The following is an 18085-nucleotide window of genomic DNA, read 5'->3' as shown; positions in this document are numbered from 1 at the left end:
CACTTCACCCCTACCTACATGTACACTGCTGCTACTCACTGTTTATTATCTATGTATAGTCACTTCACCCCTACCTACATGTACACTGCTGCTACTCACTGTTTATTATCTATGTATAGTCACTTTACCCCTACCTACATGTACACTGCTGCTACTCACTGTTTATTATCTATGTATAGTCACTTCACCCCTACCTACATGTACACTGCTGCTACTCTCTGTTTATTATCTATGTATAGTCACTTCACCCCTACCTACATGTACACTGCTGCTACTCACTGTTTATTATCTATGTATAGTCACTTCACCCCTACCTACATGTACACTGCTGCTATCACTGTTTATTATCTATGTATAGTCACTACACCCCTACCTACATGTACACTGCTGCTACTCACTGTTTATTATCTATGCATAGTCACTTCACCCCTACCTACATGTACACTAATGCTACTCACTGTTTATTATCTATGCATAGTCACTTCACCCCTACCTACATGTACACTGCTGCTACTCACTGTTTATTATCTATGTATAGTCACTTCACCCCTACCTACATGTACACTGCTGCTACTCACTGTTTATTATCTATGTATAGTCACTTCACCCCTACCTACATGTACACTGCTGCTACTCTCTGTTTATTATCTATGTATAGTCACTTCACCCCTACCTACATGTACACTGCTGCTACTCTCTGTTTATTATCTATGTATAGTCACTTCACCCCTACCTACATGTACACTGCTGCTACTCACTGTTTATTATCTATGCATAGTCACTTCACCCCTACCTACATGTACACTGCTGCTACTCACTGTTTATTATCTATGTATAGTCACTTCACCCCTACCTACATGTACACTGCTGCTACTCTCTGTTTATTATCTATGTATAGTCACTTCACCCCTACCTACATGTACACTGCTGCTACTCTCTGTTTATTATCTATGTATAGTCACTTCACCCCTACCTACATGTACACTGCTGCTACTCTCTGTTTATTATCTATGTATAGTCACTTCACCCCTACCTACATGTACACTGCTGCTACTCTCTGTTTATTATCTATGTATAGTCACTTCACCCCTACCTACATGTACACTGCTGCTACTCACTGTTTATTATCTATGCATAGTCACTTCACCCCTACCTACATGTACACTGCTGCTACTCTCTGTTTATTATCTATGTATAGTCACTTCACCCCTACCTACATGTACACTGCTGCTACTCACTGTTTATTATCTATGTATAGTCACTTCACCCCTACCTACATGTACACTGCTGCTACTCTCTGTTTATTATCTATGTATAGTCACTTCACCCCTACCTACATGTACACTGCTGCTACTCACTGTTTATTATCTATGCATAGTCACTTCACCCCTACCTACATGTACACTGCTGCTACTCACTGTTTATTATCTATGTATAGTCACTTCACCCCTACCTACATGTACACTGCTGCTACTCACTGTTTATTATCTATGCATAGTCACTACACCCCTACCTACATGTACACTGCTGCTACTCTCTGTTTATTATCTATGTATAGTCACTACACCCCTACCTACATGTACACTGCTGCTACTCACTGTTTATTATCTATGTATAGTCACTTTACCCCTACCTACATGTACACTGCTGCTACTCACTGTTTATTATCTATGTATAGTCACTTCACCCCTACCTACATGTACACTGCTGCTACTCACTGTTTATTATCTATGTATAGTCACTTCACCCCTACCTACATGTACACTGCTGCTACTCACTGTTTATTATCTATGTATAGTCACTTCACCCCTACCTACATGTACACTGCTGCTACTCACTGTTTATTATCTATGTATAGTCACTTCACCCCTACCTACATGTACACTGCTGCTACTCACTGTTTATTATCTATGTATAGTCACTTCACCCCTACCTACATGTACACTGCTGCTACTCACTGTTTATTATCTATGTATAGTCACTTCACCCCTACCTACATGTACACTGCTGCTACTCACTGTTTATTATCTATGCATAGTCACTTCACCCCTACCTACATGTACACTGCTGCTACTCACTGTTTATTATCTATGTATAGTCACTTCACCCCTACCTACATGTACACTGCTGCTACTCACTGTTTATTATCTATGCATAGTCACTTCACCCCTACCTACATGTACACTGCTGCTACTCACTGTTTATTATCTATGTATAGTCACTTCACCCCTACCTACATGTACACTGCTGCTACTCTCTGTTTATTATCTATGTATAGTCACTTCACCCCTACCTACATGTACACTGCTGCTACTCTCTGTTTATTATCTATGTATAGTCACTTCACCCCTACCTACATGTACACTGCTGCTACTCTCTGTTTATTATCTATGTATAGTCACTTCACCCCTACCTACATGTACACTGCTGCTACTCACTGTTTATTATCTATGTATAGTCACTTCACCCCTACCTACATGTACACTGCTGCTACTCACTGTTTATTATCTATGTATAGTCACTTCACCCCTACCTACATGTACACTGCTGCTACTCTCTGTTTATTATCTATGCATAGTCACTTCACCCCTACCTACATGTACACTGCTGCTACTCTCTGTTTATTATCTATGTATAGTCACTTCACCCCTACCTACATGTACACTGCTGCTACTCTCTGTTTATTATCTATGTATAGTCACTTCACCCCTACCTACATGTACACTGCTGCTACTCTCTGTTTATTATCTATGTATAGTCACTTCACCCCTACCTACATGTACACTGCTGCTACTCTCTGTTTATTATCTATGTATAGTCACTTTACCCCTACCTACATGTACACTGCTGCTACTCTCTGTTTATTATCTATGCATAGTCACTTCACCCCTACCTACATGTACACTGCTGCTACTCTCTGTTTATTATCTATGTATAGTCACTTCACCCCTACCTACATGTACACTGCTGCTACTCTCTGTTTATTATCTATGTATAGTCACTTCACCCCTACCTACATGTACACTGCTGCTACTCTCTGTTTATTATCTATGTATAGTCACTTTACCCCTACCTACATGTACACTGCTGCTACTCTCTGTTTATTATCTATGTATAGTCACTTCACCCCTACCTACATGTACACTGCTGCTACTCACTGTTTATTATCTATGTATAGTCACTTTACCCCTACCTACATGTACACTGCTGCTACTCTCTGTTTATTATCTATGTATAGTCACTACACCCCTACCTACATGTACACTGCTGCTACTCTCTGTTTATTATCTATGTATAGTCACTTCACCCCTACCTACATGTACACTGCTGCTACTCACTGTTTATTATCTATGTATAGTCACTTCACCCCTACCTACATGTACACTGCTGCTACTCTCTGTTTATTATCTATGTATAGTCACTTCACCCTTACCTACATGTACACTGCTGCTACTCTCTGTTTATTATCTATGCTGTCACTTCACCCCTACCTACATGTACACTGCTGCAACTCTCTGTTTATTATCTATACATAGTCACTTCACCCCTACCTACATGTACACTGCTGCTACTCTCTGTTTATTATCTATGTATAGTCACTTCACCCCTACCTACATGTACACTGCTGCTACTCTCTGTTTATTATCTATGTATAGTCACTTCACCCCTACCTACATGTACACTGCTGCTACTCTCTGTTTATTATCTATGTATAGTCACTTCACCCCTACCTACATGTACACTGCTGCTACTCTCTGTTTATTATCTATGTATAATCACTTCACCCCTACCTACATGTACACTGCTGCTACTCTCTGTTTATTATCTATGTATAGTCACTACACCCCTACCTACATGTACACTGCTGCTACTCACTGTTTATTATCTATGTATAGTCACTTTACCCCTACCTACATGTACACTGCTGCTACTCTCTGTTTATTATCTATGTATAGTCACTTCACCCCTACCTACATGTACACTGCTGCTACTCACTGTTTATTATCTATGTATAGTCACTTCACCCCTACCTACATGTACACTGCTGCTACTCTCTGTTTATTATCTATGTATAGTCACTTCACCCCTACCTACATGTACACTGCTGCTACTCTCTGTTTATTATCTATGTATAATCACTTCACCCCTACCTACATGTACACTGCTGCTACTCTCTGTTTATTATCTATGTATAATCACTTCACCCCTACCTACATGTACACTGCTGCTACTCTCTGTTTATTATCTATGTATAGTCACTTCACCCCTACCTACATGTACACTGCTGCTACTCTCTGTTTATTATCTATGTATAATCACTTCACCCCTACCTACATGTACACTGCTGCTACTCTCTGTTTATTATCTATGTATAGTCACTTCACCCCTACCTACATGTACACTGCTGCTACTCACTGTTTATTATCTATGTATAGTCACTTTACCCCTACCTACATGTACACTGCTGCTACTCTCTGTTTATTATCTATGTATAGTCACTTCACCCCTACCTACATGTACACTGCTGCTACTCACTGTTTATTATCTATGTATAGTCACTTCACCCCTACCTACATGTACACTGCTGCTACTCTCTGTTTATTATCTATGTATAGTCACTTCACCCCTACCTACATGTACACTGCTGCTACTCTCTGTTTATTATCTATGTATAATCACTTCACCCCTACCTACATGTACACTGCTGCTACTCTCTGTTTATTATCTATGTATAGTCACTTCACCCCTACCTACATGTACACTGCTGCTACTCTCTGTTTATTATCTATGTATAGTCACTTCACCCCTACCTACATGTACACTGCTGCTACTCACTGTTTATTATCTATGCATAGTCACTTTACCCCTACCTACATGTACACTGCTGCTACTCTCTGTTTATTATCTATGTATAGTCACTTCACCCCTACCTACATGTACACTGCTGCTACTCTCTGTTTATTATCTATGTATAGTCACTTCACCCCTACCTACATGTACACTGCTGCTACTCTCTGTTTATTATCTATGTATAATCACTTTACCCCTACCTACATGTACACTGCTGCTACTCTCTGTTTATTATCTATGTATAGTCACTTCACCCCTACCTACATGTACACTGCTGCTACTCTCTGTTTATTATCTATGTATAGTCACTTCACCCCTACCTACATGTACACTGCTGCTACTCTCTGTTTATTATCTATGTATAGTCACTTTACCCCTACCTACATGTACACTGCTGCTACTCACTGTTTATTATCTATGTATAGTCACTTCACCCCTAACTACATGTACACTGCTGCTACTCTCTGTTTATTATCTATGCATAGTCACTTCACCCCTACCTACATGTACACTGCTGCTACTCTCTGTTTATTATCTATGTATAGTCACTTCACCCCTACCTACATGTACACTGCTGCTACTCTCTGTTTATTATCTATGCATAGTCACTTCACCCCTACCTACATGTACACTGCTGCTACTCTCTGTTTATTATCTATGTATAGTCACTTCACCCCTACCTACATGTACACTGCTGCTACTCTCTGTTTATTATCTATGCATAGTCACTTCACCCCTACCTACATGTACAAATTATCTCTAACTTCTATCCCCACACACTGATTCAGTAACGGTACCCCCTGTATGTATATAGCCTCGTTATTGTTATGTTATTGTGTTACTTTTTATAATTTTTGTTTATTTCATAAATATTTTCTTAACTCTTCTTGAACTGCACTGTTGGTTAAGGGCTTGTAAGTAAGCATTTCACGGTAAGGTCTACACTTGTTGTATTAGGCGCATTTGGCAAATAAAGATTGATTTGATTTGATGTATTCTATCCTATTCTACTGTATCTTAGTCTAAATATTGAAATATTCTTAATTCCATTCCTTTCGATTTGTGTATATTGTAGTGAAATTGATAGATATTACTCGTTAGATATTACTGCACTGTTGGAGCTAGAAACACAAGCATTTCGCTACACCTGCAATAATAGCTGCTAAACACGTGTATGTGACAAACAAATGTTTGATTAATGAGATAATGATGGCGTATCGCTGCAAAATGTTGTGGTAGCCATGCTGGCTAATTAAGTGTGCCTTGAATTCTAAATAAATCATCAACAGTGTCACCAGCAAAGCACCCCCACACCATCACACCTCCTCCTCCATGCTTCACAGTGGGAACCACACATGCAGAGATCATCTGTTCACCTAGTATGTGTCTCACAAAGACACAACGTTCAGAACCACAAATCTTACATTTGGACTCAAGACCAAAAGGACAAATTTCCATCGGTCATGTCCATTGTTCATGTTTCTTGGCCCAAGCAAGTCTCTTCATCTTATTGGTGTCCTTTAGTAGTGGTTTCATTGCAGCAATTTGATCATGAAGGCCTGATTCACGCAGTCTCCTTCAGTCTCCACAGTTCATGTTGAGATGTGTCCGTTACTTTGATTCTGTGAACAATGTATTTGGGCTGCAATTTCTGAGGCTGGTAACTAATGAACTTATCCTCTGCAGCAGAGGTAACTCTGGGTCTTCCTTTCCTGTGGTGGTCCTCATGAGAACCAGTTTCATCATAGCGCTTGATGGTTTTTGCGACTGCACTTAAAGAAACTTTCAAAGTTCTTGAAGTTTCTGTATTGACTGACCTTCATGTCTTAAAGTAATGATGGACTGTCGTTTCTCTTTGCTTATTTGAGCTGTTCTTTCCATTATATGAACATGGTCTTTTACCAAATAGGGCTATCTTCTGTATACCACCCCTACATTGTCACAACACAACTGATTGGCTCAAACACATTAAGAAGGAAAGAAATTCCACAAATTTACTTTCAAGGCACACCTGTTAATTGAAATGCATTCCAGGTTACTACCTCATGAAGCTGGTTGAGAGAATGCCAAGAGTGTGCGAAGCTGTCATCAAGGGAAAGGGTGGCTACTTTGAAAATATAAAATATATTTTGATTAGTTTATCTCTTTTTTGGTTCCTACATGCTGACATGTGTTATTTCATAGTTTTGATGTCTTCACTATTATTCTACAATGTAGAAAATAGAAAAAATAAAGAAAAACCATTGAATGTGTAGGTGTTTCCAAACCTTTGACTGGTACTGTACATTGACAGCCAACATGATTTGACAGCAGCATTAACCTGTACAATGCGACTCCTGCTGTGACCTGGGCTGGGGCTCCACAGCCCACACAATAAACACACATCATCATCAGTGTGTGTGTGTATACATATTTGCGTAAGTGTGTGTGTGGTGCATCAGAGCCAAAGTGCAGCGGTCCTCTGTTCCCAGCCTCTGACATGTTGAAGGCATTTGACTCTCCACACCCACTGGGTTATTAAGCATGCTTTTCAATTAGAGGTGATTTTCTCTGAGGAGCTGCTGGATGTGGTGGCCCAGATGCCTGGGTGCCTGCTTCTCTCACTGACACGCTCTCTGTCCATCTCTCTCTCTCTCTCTCTCTCTCTCTCTCTCTCTCTCTCTCTCTGTCCCCCTCTCTCTCGCTCTGTCCCCCTCTCTCTCGCTCTGTCCCCCTCTCTCTCTCTCGCTCTGTCCCCCTCTCTCTCTCTCTCTGTCCCCCTCTCTCTCTCTCTCTCTGTGTCCCCCTCTCTCTCTCTCTCTCTGTCCCCCTCTCTCTCTCTCTCTCTGTCCTCCTCTCTCGCTCTCGCTCTCTCTCTGTCCCTCTCTCTCTCTCTCTCTCTGTCCCCCTCTCTCTCTCTCTCTGTCCCCCTCTCTCTCTCTCTGTCCCCCTCTCTCTCTCTCTCTGTCCTGCCCCCTCTCTCTCTGTCCCTCTCTCTCTCTCCCTCTCTGTCCCCCTCTCTCTCTCTCCCCTCTCTCTCTCTCTCTCTCTCCCCCTCTCTGTCTCTGTCCCTCTCTCTCTCTCTCTGTCCCCCTCTCTCTCTCTGTCCCCCCTCTCTCTCTCTCTCTCTCTGTCCCCCCCTCTCTCTTTATCTTTCTTCCTCTTCACCCTTTTCTCTCTCCCTTCCCTTACTGACCCCCTCACTTCCTCCTTTTCTGTCCTTCTCTCTCTGCCCTCTTCTGTCTCCCTTTCTCTCTCCCTCAGTGATGGACTGGTACAAGAATTCTGCCACTGCATTTTATCTTCACCTGCCCACATCACCGGGCAAGCAGACAACTCCCCCCATCCCTTATACATTATAAAAGCCAAGCTAAAGACTTAGGCTATATTGCAAATTATAAACTTTGTGGTTCGAGCCCTGAATGCTGATTGGCTCACAGCTTGTGGTATATCAGACTGTATACCATGGGTCTGACAAAATACTTATTTTCACTAATTACGTTGGTAACCAGTTTGTCGTGTCTTTACTATCATTAAATTGAAGACTTCGTTTTTATCAAAGATTCTCTGTAATTAGTATTACGCGATCAAACTGATTAATCATGTAACTGTAATTAACTAGGAAGTCAGGGCACCAAGGAAAATATTCAGATTACAAAGTTCTGAAAGGCCCCATTCTGAAACATCACTAAGCAAGGGGAACCACCTAGCAGGAGGCACCATGAAGACCGATGAGCTCTCCAAACAGGTCAGGGACAAAGTTGTGGAGAAATACAGATCAGGGTTGAGTTATAAAAACCTTGAACATCCCACGGAGCACCATTAAATCTGTTTTTTTTTTTAATGGAAAGAATATGACAACACAACAAACCTGCCAAGAGAGGGCCACCCACCAAAACTCACGGATCAAGCATGGAGGGCATTAATCAGAGAGGCAACAAAGAGACCAAAGATAACCCTGAAGGAGCTGCAAAGCTCCACAGCGGAGATTGGAGTATCTATCCACAGGACCACTTTAAGCCGTACACTCCACAGAGCTGGGCTTTAAGGAAGAGTGGCCAGAAAAGAAACATTTCTTAAAGGAAAAAAAGAAGCAAACACATTTGGTGTTCGCCAAAAGGCATGTGGGAGACTCCCCAAACATATGGATGAAGGGGTACTCTGGTCAGATGAGACTAAAATGTTGCTTTTTGGGCATCAAGGAATAAGCTATGTCTGGCACAGACCCAACACCTCCCATGACCCCGAGAACACCATCCCCACAGTGAGGCATGGTGGTAGCAGCATCATGCTGTGGGGATGTTTTTCATTGGCAGGGACTGGGAAACTGGTCAGAATTGAAGGAATGATGGATGGCACTAAATACTGGGAAATTCTTGAGGGAAACCTGTTTCAGTCTTCTTCTTGCTGAACAATGACCTAAGCATACTGCTAAAGCAACACTTGAGTGGTGTAAGAGGAAACATTTAAATGTCTTGGAATGGCCTAGTCAAAGCCCAGGCTTCAATCCAATTGAGAATCTGTGGTATGACTTAAAGATAGCTGTACAACAGCGGAACCCATCCTACCTGAAGGAGCTGGAGAAGTTTTGCCTTGAAAATGGGAAAAAATCCCAGTGGCTAGCTTATAGAGACATACCCCAAGAGACTTGCAGCTGTAATTGCTGCAAAAGGTGGCTCTACAAAGTGCTGACTTTGGGGGGGTGAATAGTTATGCACACTCAAGTTTTCATTTTCTTTTGTCTTATTTCTTGTTTGTTTCACAATAAAACATATTTTGCATCTTGAAAGTGGTAGGCATGTTGTGTAAATCAAATAATACAGATCCCCCAAAAATCTATTTTAATTTTAATTCCAGGTTGGTAAGGGTAGCTTCATGCTGTGAGAGGTGTGTGCTGGTCCTGGTAGTTAAGGGTAGTTTCATGCTGTGAGAGGTGTGTACTGGTCCTGGTAGTTAAGGGTAGTTTCATGCTGTGAGAGGTGTGTGCTGGTCCTGGTAGTTAAGGGTAGTTTCATGCTGTGAGAGGTGTGTGCTGGTCCTGGTAGTTAAGGGTAGTTTCATGCTGTGAGAGGTGTGTACTGGTCCTGGTAGTTAAGGGTAGTTTCATGCTGTGAGAGGTGTGTGCTGGTCCTGGTAGTTAAGGGTAGCTTCATGCTGTGAGAGGTGTGTGCTGGTCCTGGTAGTTAAGGGTAGTTTCATGCTGTGAGAGGTGTGTACTGGTCCTGGTAGTTAAGGGTAGTTTCATGCTGTGAGAGGTGTGTGCTGGTCCTGGTAGTTAAGGGTAGTTTCATGCTGTGAGAGGTGTGTGCTGGTCCTGGTAGTTAAGGGTAGTTTCATGCTGTGAGAGGTGTGTACTGGTCCTGGTAGTTAAGGGTAGTTTCATGCTGTGAGAGGTGTGTGCTGGTCCTGGTAGTTAAGGGTAGTTTCATGCTGTGAGAGGTGTGTGCTGGTCCTGGTAGTTAAGGGTAGTTTCATGCTGTGAGAGGTGTGTGCTGGTCCTGGTAGTTAAGGGTAGTTTCATGCTGTGAGAGGTGTGTGCTGGTCCTGGTAGTTAAGGGTAGTTTCATGCTGTGAGAGGTGTGTACTGGTCCTGGTAGTTAAGGGTAGTTTCATGCTGTGAGAGGTGTGTACTGGTCCTGGTAGTTAAGGGTAGTTTCATGATGTGAGAGGTGTGTACTGGTCCTGGTAGTTGAGGGTGGTTTCATGCTGTGAGAGGTGTGTGCTGGTCCTGGTAGTTAAGGGTAGTTTCATGCTGTGAGAGGTGTGTGCTGGTCCTGGTAGTTGAGGGTAGTTTCATGCTGTGAGAGGTGTGTGCTGGTCCTGGTAGTTAAGGGTAGTTTCATGCTGTGAGAGGTGTGTACTGGTCCTGGTAGTTAAGGGTAGTTTCATGCTGTGAGAGGTGTGTACTGGTCCTGGTAGTTAAGGGTAGTTTCATGCTGTGAGAGGTGTGTGCTGGTCCTGGTAGTTAAGGGTAGTTTCATGCTGTGAGAGGTGTGTACTGGTCCTGGTAGTTAAGGGTAGTTTCATGCTGTGAGAGGTGTGTACTGGTCCTGGTAGTTAAGGGTAGTTTCATGCTGTGAGAGGTGTGTGCTGGTCCTGGTAGTTAAGGGTAGTTTCATGCTGTGAGAGGTGTGTACTGGTCCTGGTAGTTAAGGGTAGTTTCATGCTGTGAGAGGTGTGTGCTGGTCCTGCTAGTTGAGGGTAGTTTCTTGCTGTGAGAGGTGTGTGCTGGTCCTGGTAGTTACGGGTAGTTTCATGCTGTGAGAGGTGTGTGCTGGTCCTGGTCGTTTCATGCTGTGAGAGGTGTGTACTGGTCCTGGTAGTTTCATGCTGTGAGAGGTGTGTGCTGGTCCTGGTAGTTAAGGGTAGTTTCATGCTGTGAGAGGTGTGTGCTGGTCCTGGTAGTTAAGGGTAGTTTCATGCTGTGAGAGGTGTGTGCTGGTCCTGGTAGTTAAGGGTAGTTTCATGCTGTGAGAGGTGTGTACTGGTCCTGGTAGTTAAGGGTAGTTTCATGCTGTGAGAGGTGTGTGCTGGTCCTGGTAGTTAAGGGTAGTTTCATGCTGTGAGAGGTGTGTGCTGGTCCTGGTAGTTAAGGGTAGTTTCATGCTGTGAGAGGTGTGTACTGGTCCTGGTAGTTAAGGGTAGTTTCATGCTGTGAGAGGTGTGTACTGGTCCTGGTAGTTAAGGGTAGTTTCATGCTGTGAGAGGTGTGTGCTGGTCCTGGTAGTTAAGGGTAGTTTCATGCTGTGAGAGGTGTGTGCTGGTCCTGGTAGTTAAGGGTAGTTTCATGCTGTGAGAGGTGTGTGCTGGTCCTGGTAGTTATTAAACAGAGCTAGACCGACCCGCGAGCCCAGCATGGTTCAGGTAGTTATTAAACAGAGCCAGACCGACCTGCGAGCCCAGCATGGTTCAGGTAGTTATTAAACAGAGCCAGACCGACCTGCGAGCCCAGCATGGTTCAGGTAGTTATTAAACAGAGCCAGACCGACCTGCGAGCCCAGCATGGTTCAGGTAGTTATTAAACAGAGCCAGACCGACCTGCGAGCCCAGCATGGTTCAGGTAGTTATTAAACAGAGCCAGACCGACCTGCGAGCCCAGCATGGTTCAGGTAGTTATTAAACAGAGCCAGATGCGAGCCCAGCATGGTTCCTTAAACAGAGCCCAGCATGGTTCAGGTAGTTATTAAACAGAGCCAGACCGACCTGCGAGCCCAGCATGGTTCAGGTAGTTATTAAACAGAGCCAGACCGACCTGCGAGCCCAGCATGGTTCAGGTAGTTATTAAACAGAGCCAGACCGACCTGCGAGCCCAGCATGGTTCAGGTAGTTATTAAACAGAGCCAGACCGACCTGCGAGCCCAGCATGGTTCAGGTAGTTATTAAACAGAGCCAGACCGACCTGCGAGCCCAGCATGGTTCAGGTAGTTATTAAACAGAGCCAGACCGACCTGCGAGCCCAGCATGGTTCAGGTAGTTATTAAACAGAGCCAGACCTGCGAGCCCAGCCTGCGAGCCCAGCATGGTTCAGGTAGTTATTAAACAGAGCCAGACCGACCTGCGAGCCCAGCATGGTTCAGGTAGTTATTAAACAGAGCCAGACCGACCTGCGAGCCCAGCATGGTTCAGGTAGTTATTAAACAGAGCCAGACCGACCTGCGAGCCCAGCATGGTTCAGGTAGTTATTAAACAGAGACAGACCGACCTGCGAGCCCAGCATGGTTCAGGTAGTTATTAAACAGAGCCAGACCGACCTGCGAGCCCAGCATGGTTCAGGTAGTTATTAAACAGAGCCAGACCGACCTGCGAGCCCAGCATGGTTCAGGTAGTTATTAAACAGAGCCAGACCGACCTGCGAGCCCAGCATGTTTCAGGTAGTTATTAAACAGAGCCAGACCGACCTGCGAGCCCAGCATGGTTCAGGTAGTTATTAAACAGAGCCAGACCGACCTGCGAGCCCAGCATGGTTCAGGTAGTTATTAAACAGAGCCAGACCGACCTGCGAGCCCAGCATGGTTCAGGTAGTTATTAAACAGAGCCAGACCGACCTGCGAGCCCAGCATGGTTCAGGTAGTTATTAAACAGAGCCAGACCGACCTGCGAGCCCAGCATGGTTCAGGTAGTTATTAAACAGAGCCAGATCGACCTGCGAGCCCAGCATGGTTCAGGTAGTTATTAAACAGAGCCAGACCGACCTGCGAGCCCAGCATGGTTCAGGTAGTTATTAAACAGAGCACAGCAGGTATTTCACTCTCTTGATGGCCAGGCCAGAAAGCACAGAGAAACAGAGGGGCACCAAAGGTGTTTTATTTGTTGTTTGTTTGGTTTCTATCTCCCTTAGCCGCAGTGTGTAGCTGTCTGAGTTCAGGCTGTGGGGCCCCGGGTGTGTGTGTGGGCGTTGCATGTGTGTGTGTTTGAGGTTGATGGGGGCAAACCTCTTGATGGTCCCCCTCCTATTTGCATAACTGATTAGGCTCTAATCAAAAGTGAAGCTTCAATTCCCTTCCCCCTTAAAGGAGAGCCAGGTAAATGGAGGAGAGGAGCGAGGGATGAGGTGGCTTTATTACACAGCCATGGCACAGGAAGTGCTCTAAGAGGCTGTGACCTTGGCATTCACCGCCACCACATCCTTCAGCTCTCATCAGCGGCAGGCCCGTCAGATGCCAGAAATGGGGTGTGACAAAGACAACGAGACAATTGGCTGCTGTGAAGGTGAGAGGAAAGAGAGAGTCTACAGACAGAGATATTCACTTCAAGTGTTTCTTGTTTTGGTAACAGTTTTACACCAGGTCCATTTGAACCAGTAAAGAAGTGAAATAGAAATGTTATTGCCACATCATCCAATTGCTCTAAAATGTCTGTTTCTTAGAACTGGCTGTGACAGTCAAAAGGGGAATGTAGCGGGAAAAAATAAAGAAAATACAAAAAGGCAAGCAGCACGAATTGTAAACACTGTTGTCTCATCATCCTTATTGTTGCTTTAGCATTGTGCACGCACACTTTACAATAGCCATAGCACAGGAAACATTCATTCAAATAATTTTTGAATCAGGAGACGTGGGAGATGAGAAATAGGCCATGGTAAAATGACCTCGCACGCACGCACACGCGCGCACACACACACACACACACACACACACACACACACACACACACACACACACACACACACACACACACACACACACACACACACACACACACACACACACACACACACACACACACACACACACACACCTCCATTTGACCTCCTCTGAAGCTGTCTCCTGTGTGGATTGCGGGCAGTGCATCTCCTCTCATTTTCAACAGTCCATTTTTAACCTCCCAAGCAGAGTGAGCTTTATGCTAAATCCCCCGACGCTACAAGGAGGGAAAAAAGGCTTTTCACCTTACATGTCCAACACCAAGGTTGTTTGGCACTACAGTATCTGACAATCACAGGGACAAAAAGGGACCACATTGTTCCTGGTGCTGAGGCAAGATCATTTTACAGACAGAGCCAGCAGATTAAAGGAAGGCAGCAAAGTTAACCTCAGAGCAATCAGCCCTTTTAGCAATGTAACACAGTGCCTGTGTACTAGCCAAACCAAGGCCTGGACTGATGACAGACAGCACTAGATCTGCTGGGGTCCCTCCAGCTAGAGGGTTTGTTCTTGCTTTTTTGTCTTTTCATTTTATTTTTAATCTGTGTGAGTAGGAGGAGGGAGGGGGAGGAGAGAGGAGAGAAGGAGGAAGGAGAGGGAGGAGAGAGGGAAGGAGGAGGGCAGGTAGGGCTAGACAGCTAGACAGTCAAAAAGCATTGAAAATTCCCCAAAAGATAGGATTTTGTTTCAAATTTTACGCAGCGTAAATATAACCAATTTTCAGTGCGGCCCTCCAGACCTTGTTGAAGACCAAATACAGACCATGGGGGAAAATGAGTTTGACACCCCTGTTTTATTCCCTTTCCCCTGGTATAGTCACAGTGCTGGATGATTTCACCAGCACCTCGCCAATTTACACCCATTCATTATTAATTCCCTCCATTAATTTATTCATCTGTTTCGGTAATATTCCGTCTGAACTCGGGTGTTTGCGACTCCGTTTGACACGCATTCACACTGCCGCTGAAGAGTACACTGAGATGTTGTGATTATAGAGACAACAACCTGCTGCAATACTGTACTGATGTTCTCCACTCCATACTCCACAGACGATTGACATTGCTCACAGATGCAGTGGGTTCTTGCATCTTCGTATGAGCATGGGGCTAAGACCACAAGATCATCAGTTACAGACCACAATCAAAATGTAACATTTCAGACAATTGAAGTTAAATCGCCAAAGATCCCACGTCATCATTAGTAGAGTACACTGGTGTATCATACTGTATCTAAACAAACATTACCTGACTCCTATTAGAAAGATAGGTTTCAACTATTAAATTGACCATCCACAAGAAAAACAACTCCCCATATTGAAACACCGCTTGTTCCCCTCCTGTATATGTGTATATAAATTCTCTGCATGCTGGATAATGGTGGACCATCTCGCCATGGCAGTCCCTAACATGGTGACAGTCACTCTCTCCCATGCCAATCTGGGTATAGTGATACCAAGCGGCAGAGAGGACACAGGCCACTCATAACATGTTGAAATAAGGCATGAAATCAAGCCTGAACAGTGGATCACCGTCAAGTGCTGTTGGCACATTTTAGGCTCAACCCTGACATTTCCCATTGTAGAGACCTTTAGAGGGAAGTGAATTGTGGAATAACTACATAATGTTACCTTATCTAATCACATTTGGCGGATTGGATTTTTCCACTTTATAATAGCTGGCAGAGTGATGATGCGGTGAGTGGGTGCCAGGAAGGAATTCATCCCTTACTGATGCCATTGGGTTACAGAGAGTGACATGGCATTACAACATCACATAATCATCCTCAGGAACACAGCTGAGATCAGACAGAGAACACTGCGTGTGTGTGAGATTTGATTTTTTTGTTTGTGCGCCAAACTCTGTGTGTGTGTGTGTGTGTGTGTGTGTGTGTGTGTGTGTGTGTGTGTGTGTGTGTGTGTGTGTGTGTGTGTGTGTGTGTGTGTGTGTGTGTGTGTGTGTGTGTGTGTGTGTGTGTGTGTGTGTGTGTGTGTGTGTGTGTGTGTGTGTGTGTGTGTGTGTGTGTGTGTGTGTGTGTGTGTGTGTGTGAGGAGGGAGGCAGGGAGTGGGGTCTGTGTGTGAGCCATTACCCCACCCCAGTAGGCAGGCAGAGAAGCACACAGTGACTAACAAGATGGAACTTACCAGGGAATTGGTAGCTGTAGCTCGGGGCAAAACCAGTGTATCCACGGCCATACGTTGCTACAATGTTTGGGTAACCTAGGGGGGCGAGAGAGAGGACAATCAGGAGTTGTGTTAAACCATCTTGGCCTCCCATCACTTTAGACACACACACACCACACACACACACACACAACCCTGCTGCTGACACTAGATAGCATGTGAGTCATGAGGCTCCGTTTTAGCTGATGAGCATCAGAAGTGTCCCAGTCTCAGCCTGTCATGCTCTCCAGCCTCCTCCTCCCAGATGTCCCCTCGTCCCCCCGCAGGCTCCCAGGGTTATATGGCAACAGGGTGTCTGGATCTGTCCAGGTTTTTTGTCCCCTCTACACTGTTATTGATGGATAACCTTTCTTTTAGAGCCCCGGCTAATCGATCATGAACGACACGGTGCTGCAAGACAATGAGTGGATGAGATTTGTGCAAGGACATTATGGATTAGAGAGACGCGGGGTCTTTCTGAGGTGTGAGGCTACCGCGGTGCGCGGCGGGCGGTAATACCCGCAGAGATACCACAGACGGAACAGGCGAGGGGAAATATGATTGAGAGATTGTAAAAAGTCACTCCAAAAGTGGCAAAAAAGAAACTGAGTCTGCTATTTGGGAATATACTTGCAATCTGTTAAATTGTGCCATCCTCGCTGAGGCACAAGTGCTCCATAAGCTCCCCCAGTCTCTTATTTCATAGCTTCCGATAGGGCCGTAACTGTTTCAAGGGTATGTGTGTGTGTGTGTGTGTGTGTGTGTGTGTGTGTGTGTGTGTGTGTGTGTGTGTGTGTGTGTGTGTGTGTGTGTGTGTGTGTGTGTGTGTGTGTGTGTGTGTGTGTGTGTGTGTGTGTGTGTGTGTGTGTGTGGCAAAGTGGCAAAGTGGTCTAAGGCACTACTTCGCAGTGCTAGCTGTGCTACTAGAGATCCTGGTTCGAGTTCAGGCTCTGTCGAAGCCGGCCACGACCAGGAGATCTATCGGGCGGCATACAATTGGCCCAGTGTCGGCCGGGTTAGGGGAGGACTTGGCCAGCAGGGAAGTTCCTGTCCCATCGTGCACAAGTGACTCCTGTGGAGGGCCGGGCTCAATGCACGCCAGCTGTACGGTGTTTCATCCGACACATTGTCGTGGCTGTCTTCCAGGTTAAGCAGGCTTTGTGTCAAGAAGCAGTGCGACTTAGCTGGGTTGTGTTTCGGAGGACGCACGGCTCTCGACCTTCACACGGGAGTTGCAGCGATGGGACAAGACTGTAACTACCAGGAAATTGTGGAGAAAAAGGGGTAAAAACACATGGGCAGTGTTCGCCATGCTGGATCCGTTGGAGCACATCCTGGTCACGATGCAAGATAAGAGGGAAATAAAGTGGGATGGGACTCAACACATGCTGCTCTTGTACGGTTGCCAGATTGGAGACAGGAGCTGTCACAGTCCAACTGGGTCTCATTAGACACTTGAAGCTGTTGTTTAGATCCTGCTACAGAGCCCTATCACTGCTCACAAACAACAACAGTTTACTTCCACAGTTTGTGCATTTGTATATGTTTGTGTGAGAGAGAGAGAGAGAGAGAGAGAGAGAGAGAGAGAGAGAGAGAGAGAGAGAGAGAGAGAGAGAGGGAGAGAGAGAGAGAGAGAGGGAGAGAGAGAGAGAGAGAGAGGAGAGAGAGAGAGAGAGAGAGAGAGGGGAGAGAGAGAGAGAGAGAGGGAGAGAGAGAGAGAGAGAGAGAGAGAGGGAGAGAGAGAGAGAGAGAGAGAGAGAGAGAGAGAGAGAGAGAGAGAGAGAGAGAGAGAGAGAGAGAGAGAGAGAGAGAGAGAGAGAGAGAGAGAGAGAGAGAGAGAGAGAGAGAGAGAGAGAGAGAGGAGAGAGAGAGAGAGAGAGAGAGAGAGGAGAGAGAGAGAGAGAGAGAGAGAGAGAGAGAGAGAGAGAGAGAGAGAGAGAGAGAGAGAGAGAG

At 45.0% G+C, this 18085-nt stretch overlaps 1 protein-coding gene and 1 long non-coding RNA gene across 7 annotated transcripts in view; both read right to left on the bottom strand.

Moving 5' to 3' along the window:
- LOC118375293 (RNA-binding protein Musashi homolog 2-like) overlaps positions 1-18085 on the bottom strand; it is a 432377-nt gene that overhangs the window by 76287 nt on the left and 338005 nt on the right. For all 6 annotated transcript variants that reach the window (XM_052467847.1, XM_052467848.1, XM_052467849.1 and 3 more), the window contains exon 10: positions 16115-16189. In XM_052467847.1, coding sequence (XP_052323807.1) covers positions 16115-16189 — 75 coding nt within the window. The remainder of the gene's footprint in view (positions 1-16114; positions 16190-18085) is intronic.
- Positions 496-5164, bottom strand: LOC127908723 (uncharacterized). The gene is made up of 4 exons (XR_008068141.1): positions 4992-5164; positions 3134-4931; positions 2114-2833; positions 496-2053 (listed from the first exon to the last, which is right to left on the bottom strand). It is a non-coding gene; the product is annotated as an uncharacterized LOC127908723 (long non-coding RNA).

Source organism: Oncorhynchus keta, chromosome 18, assembly GCF_023373465.1.
Source record: "Oncorhynchus keta strain PuntledgeMale-10-30-2019 chromosome 18, Oket_V2, whole genome shotgun sequence".
NCBI lineage: Eukaryota > Metazoa > Chordata > Actinopteri > Salmoniformes > Salmonidae > Oncorhynchus > Oncorhynchus keta.
This window is presented reverse-complemented; position numbering and strand designations above follow the sequence as displayed.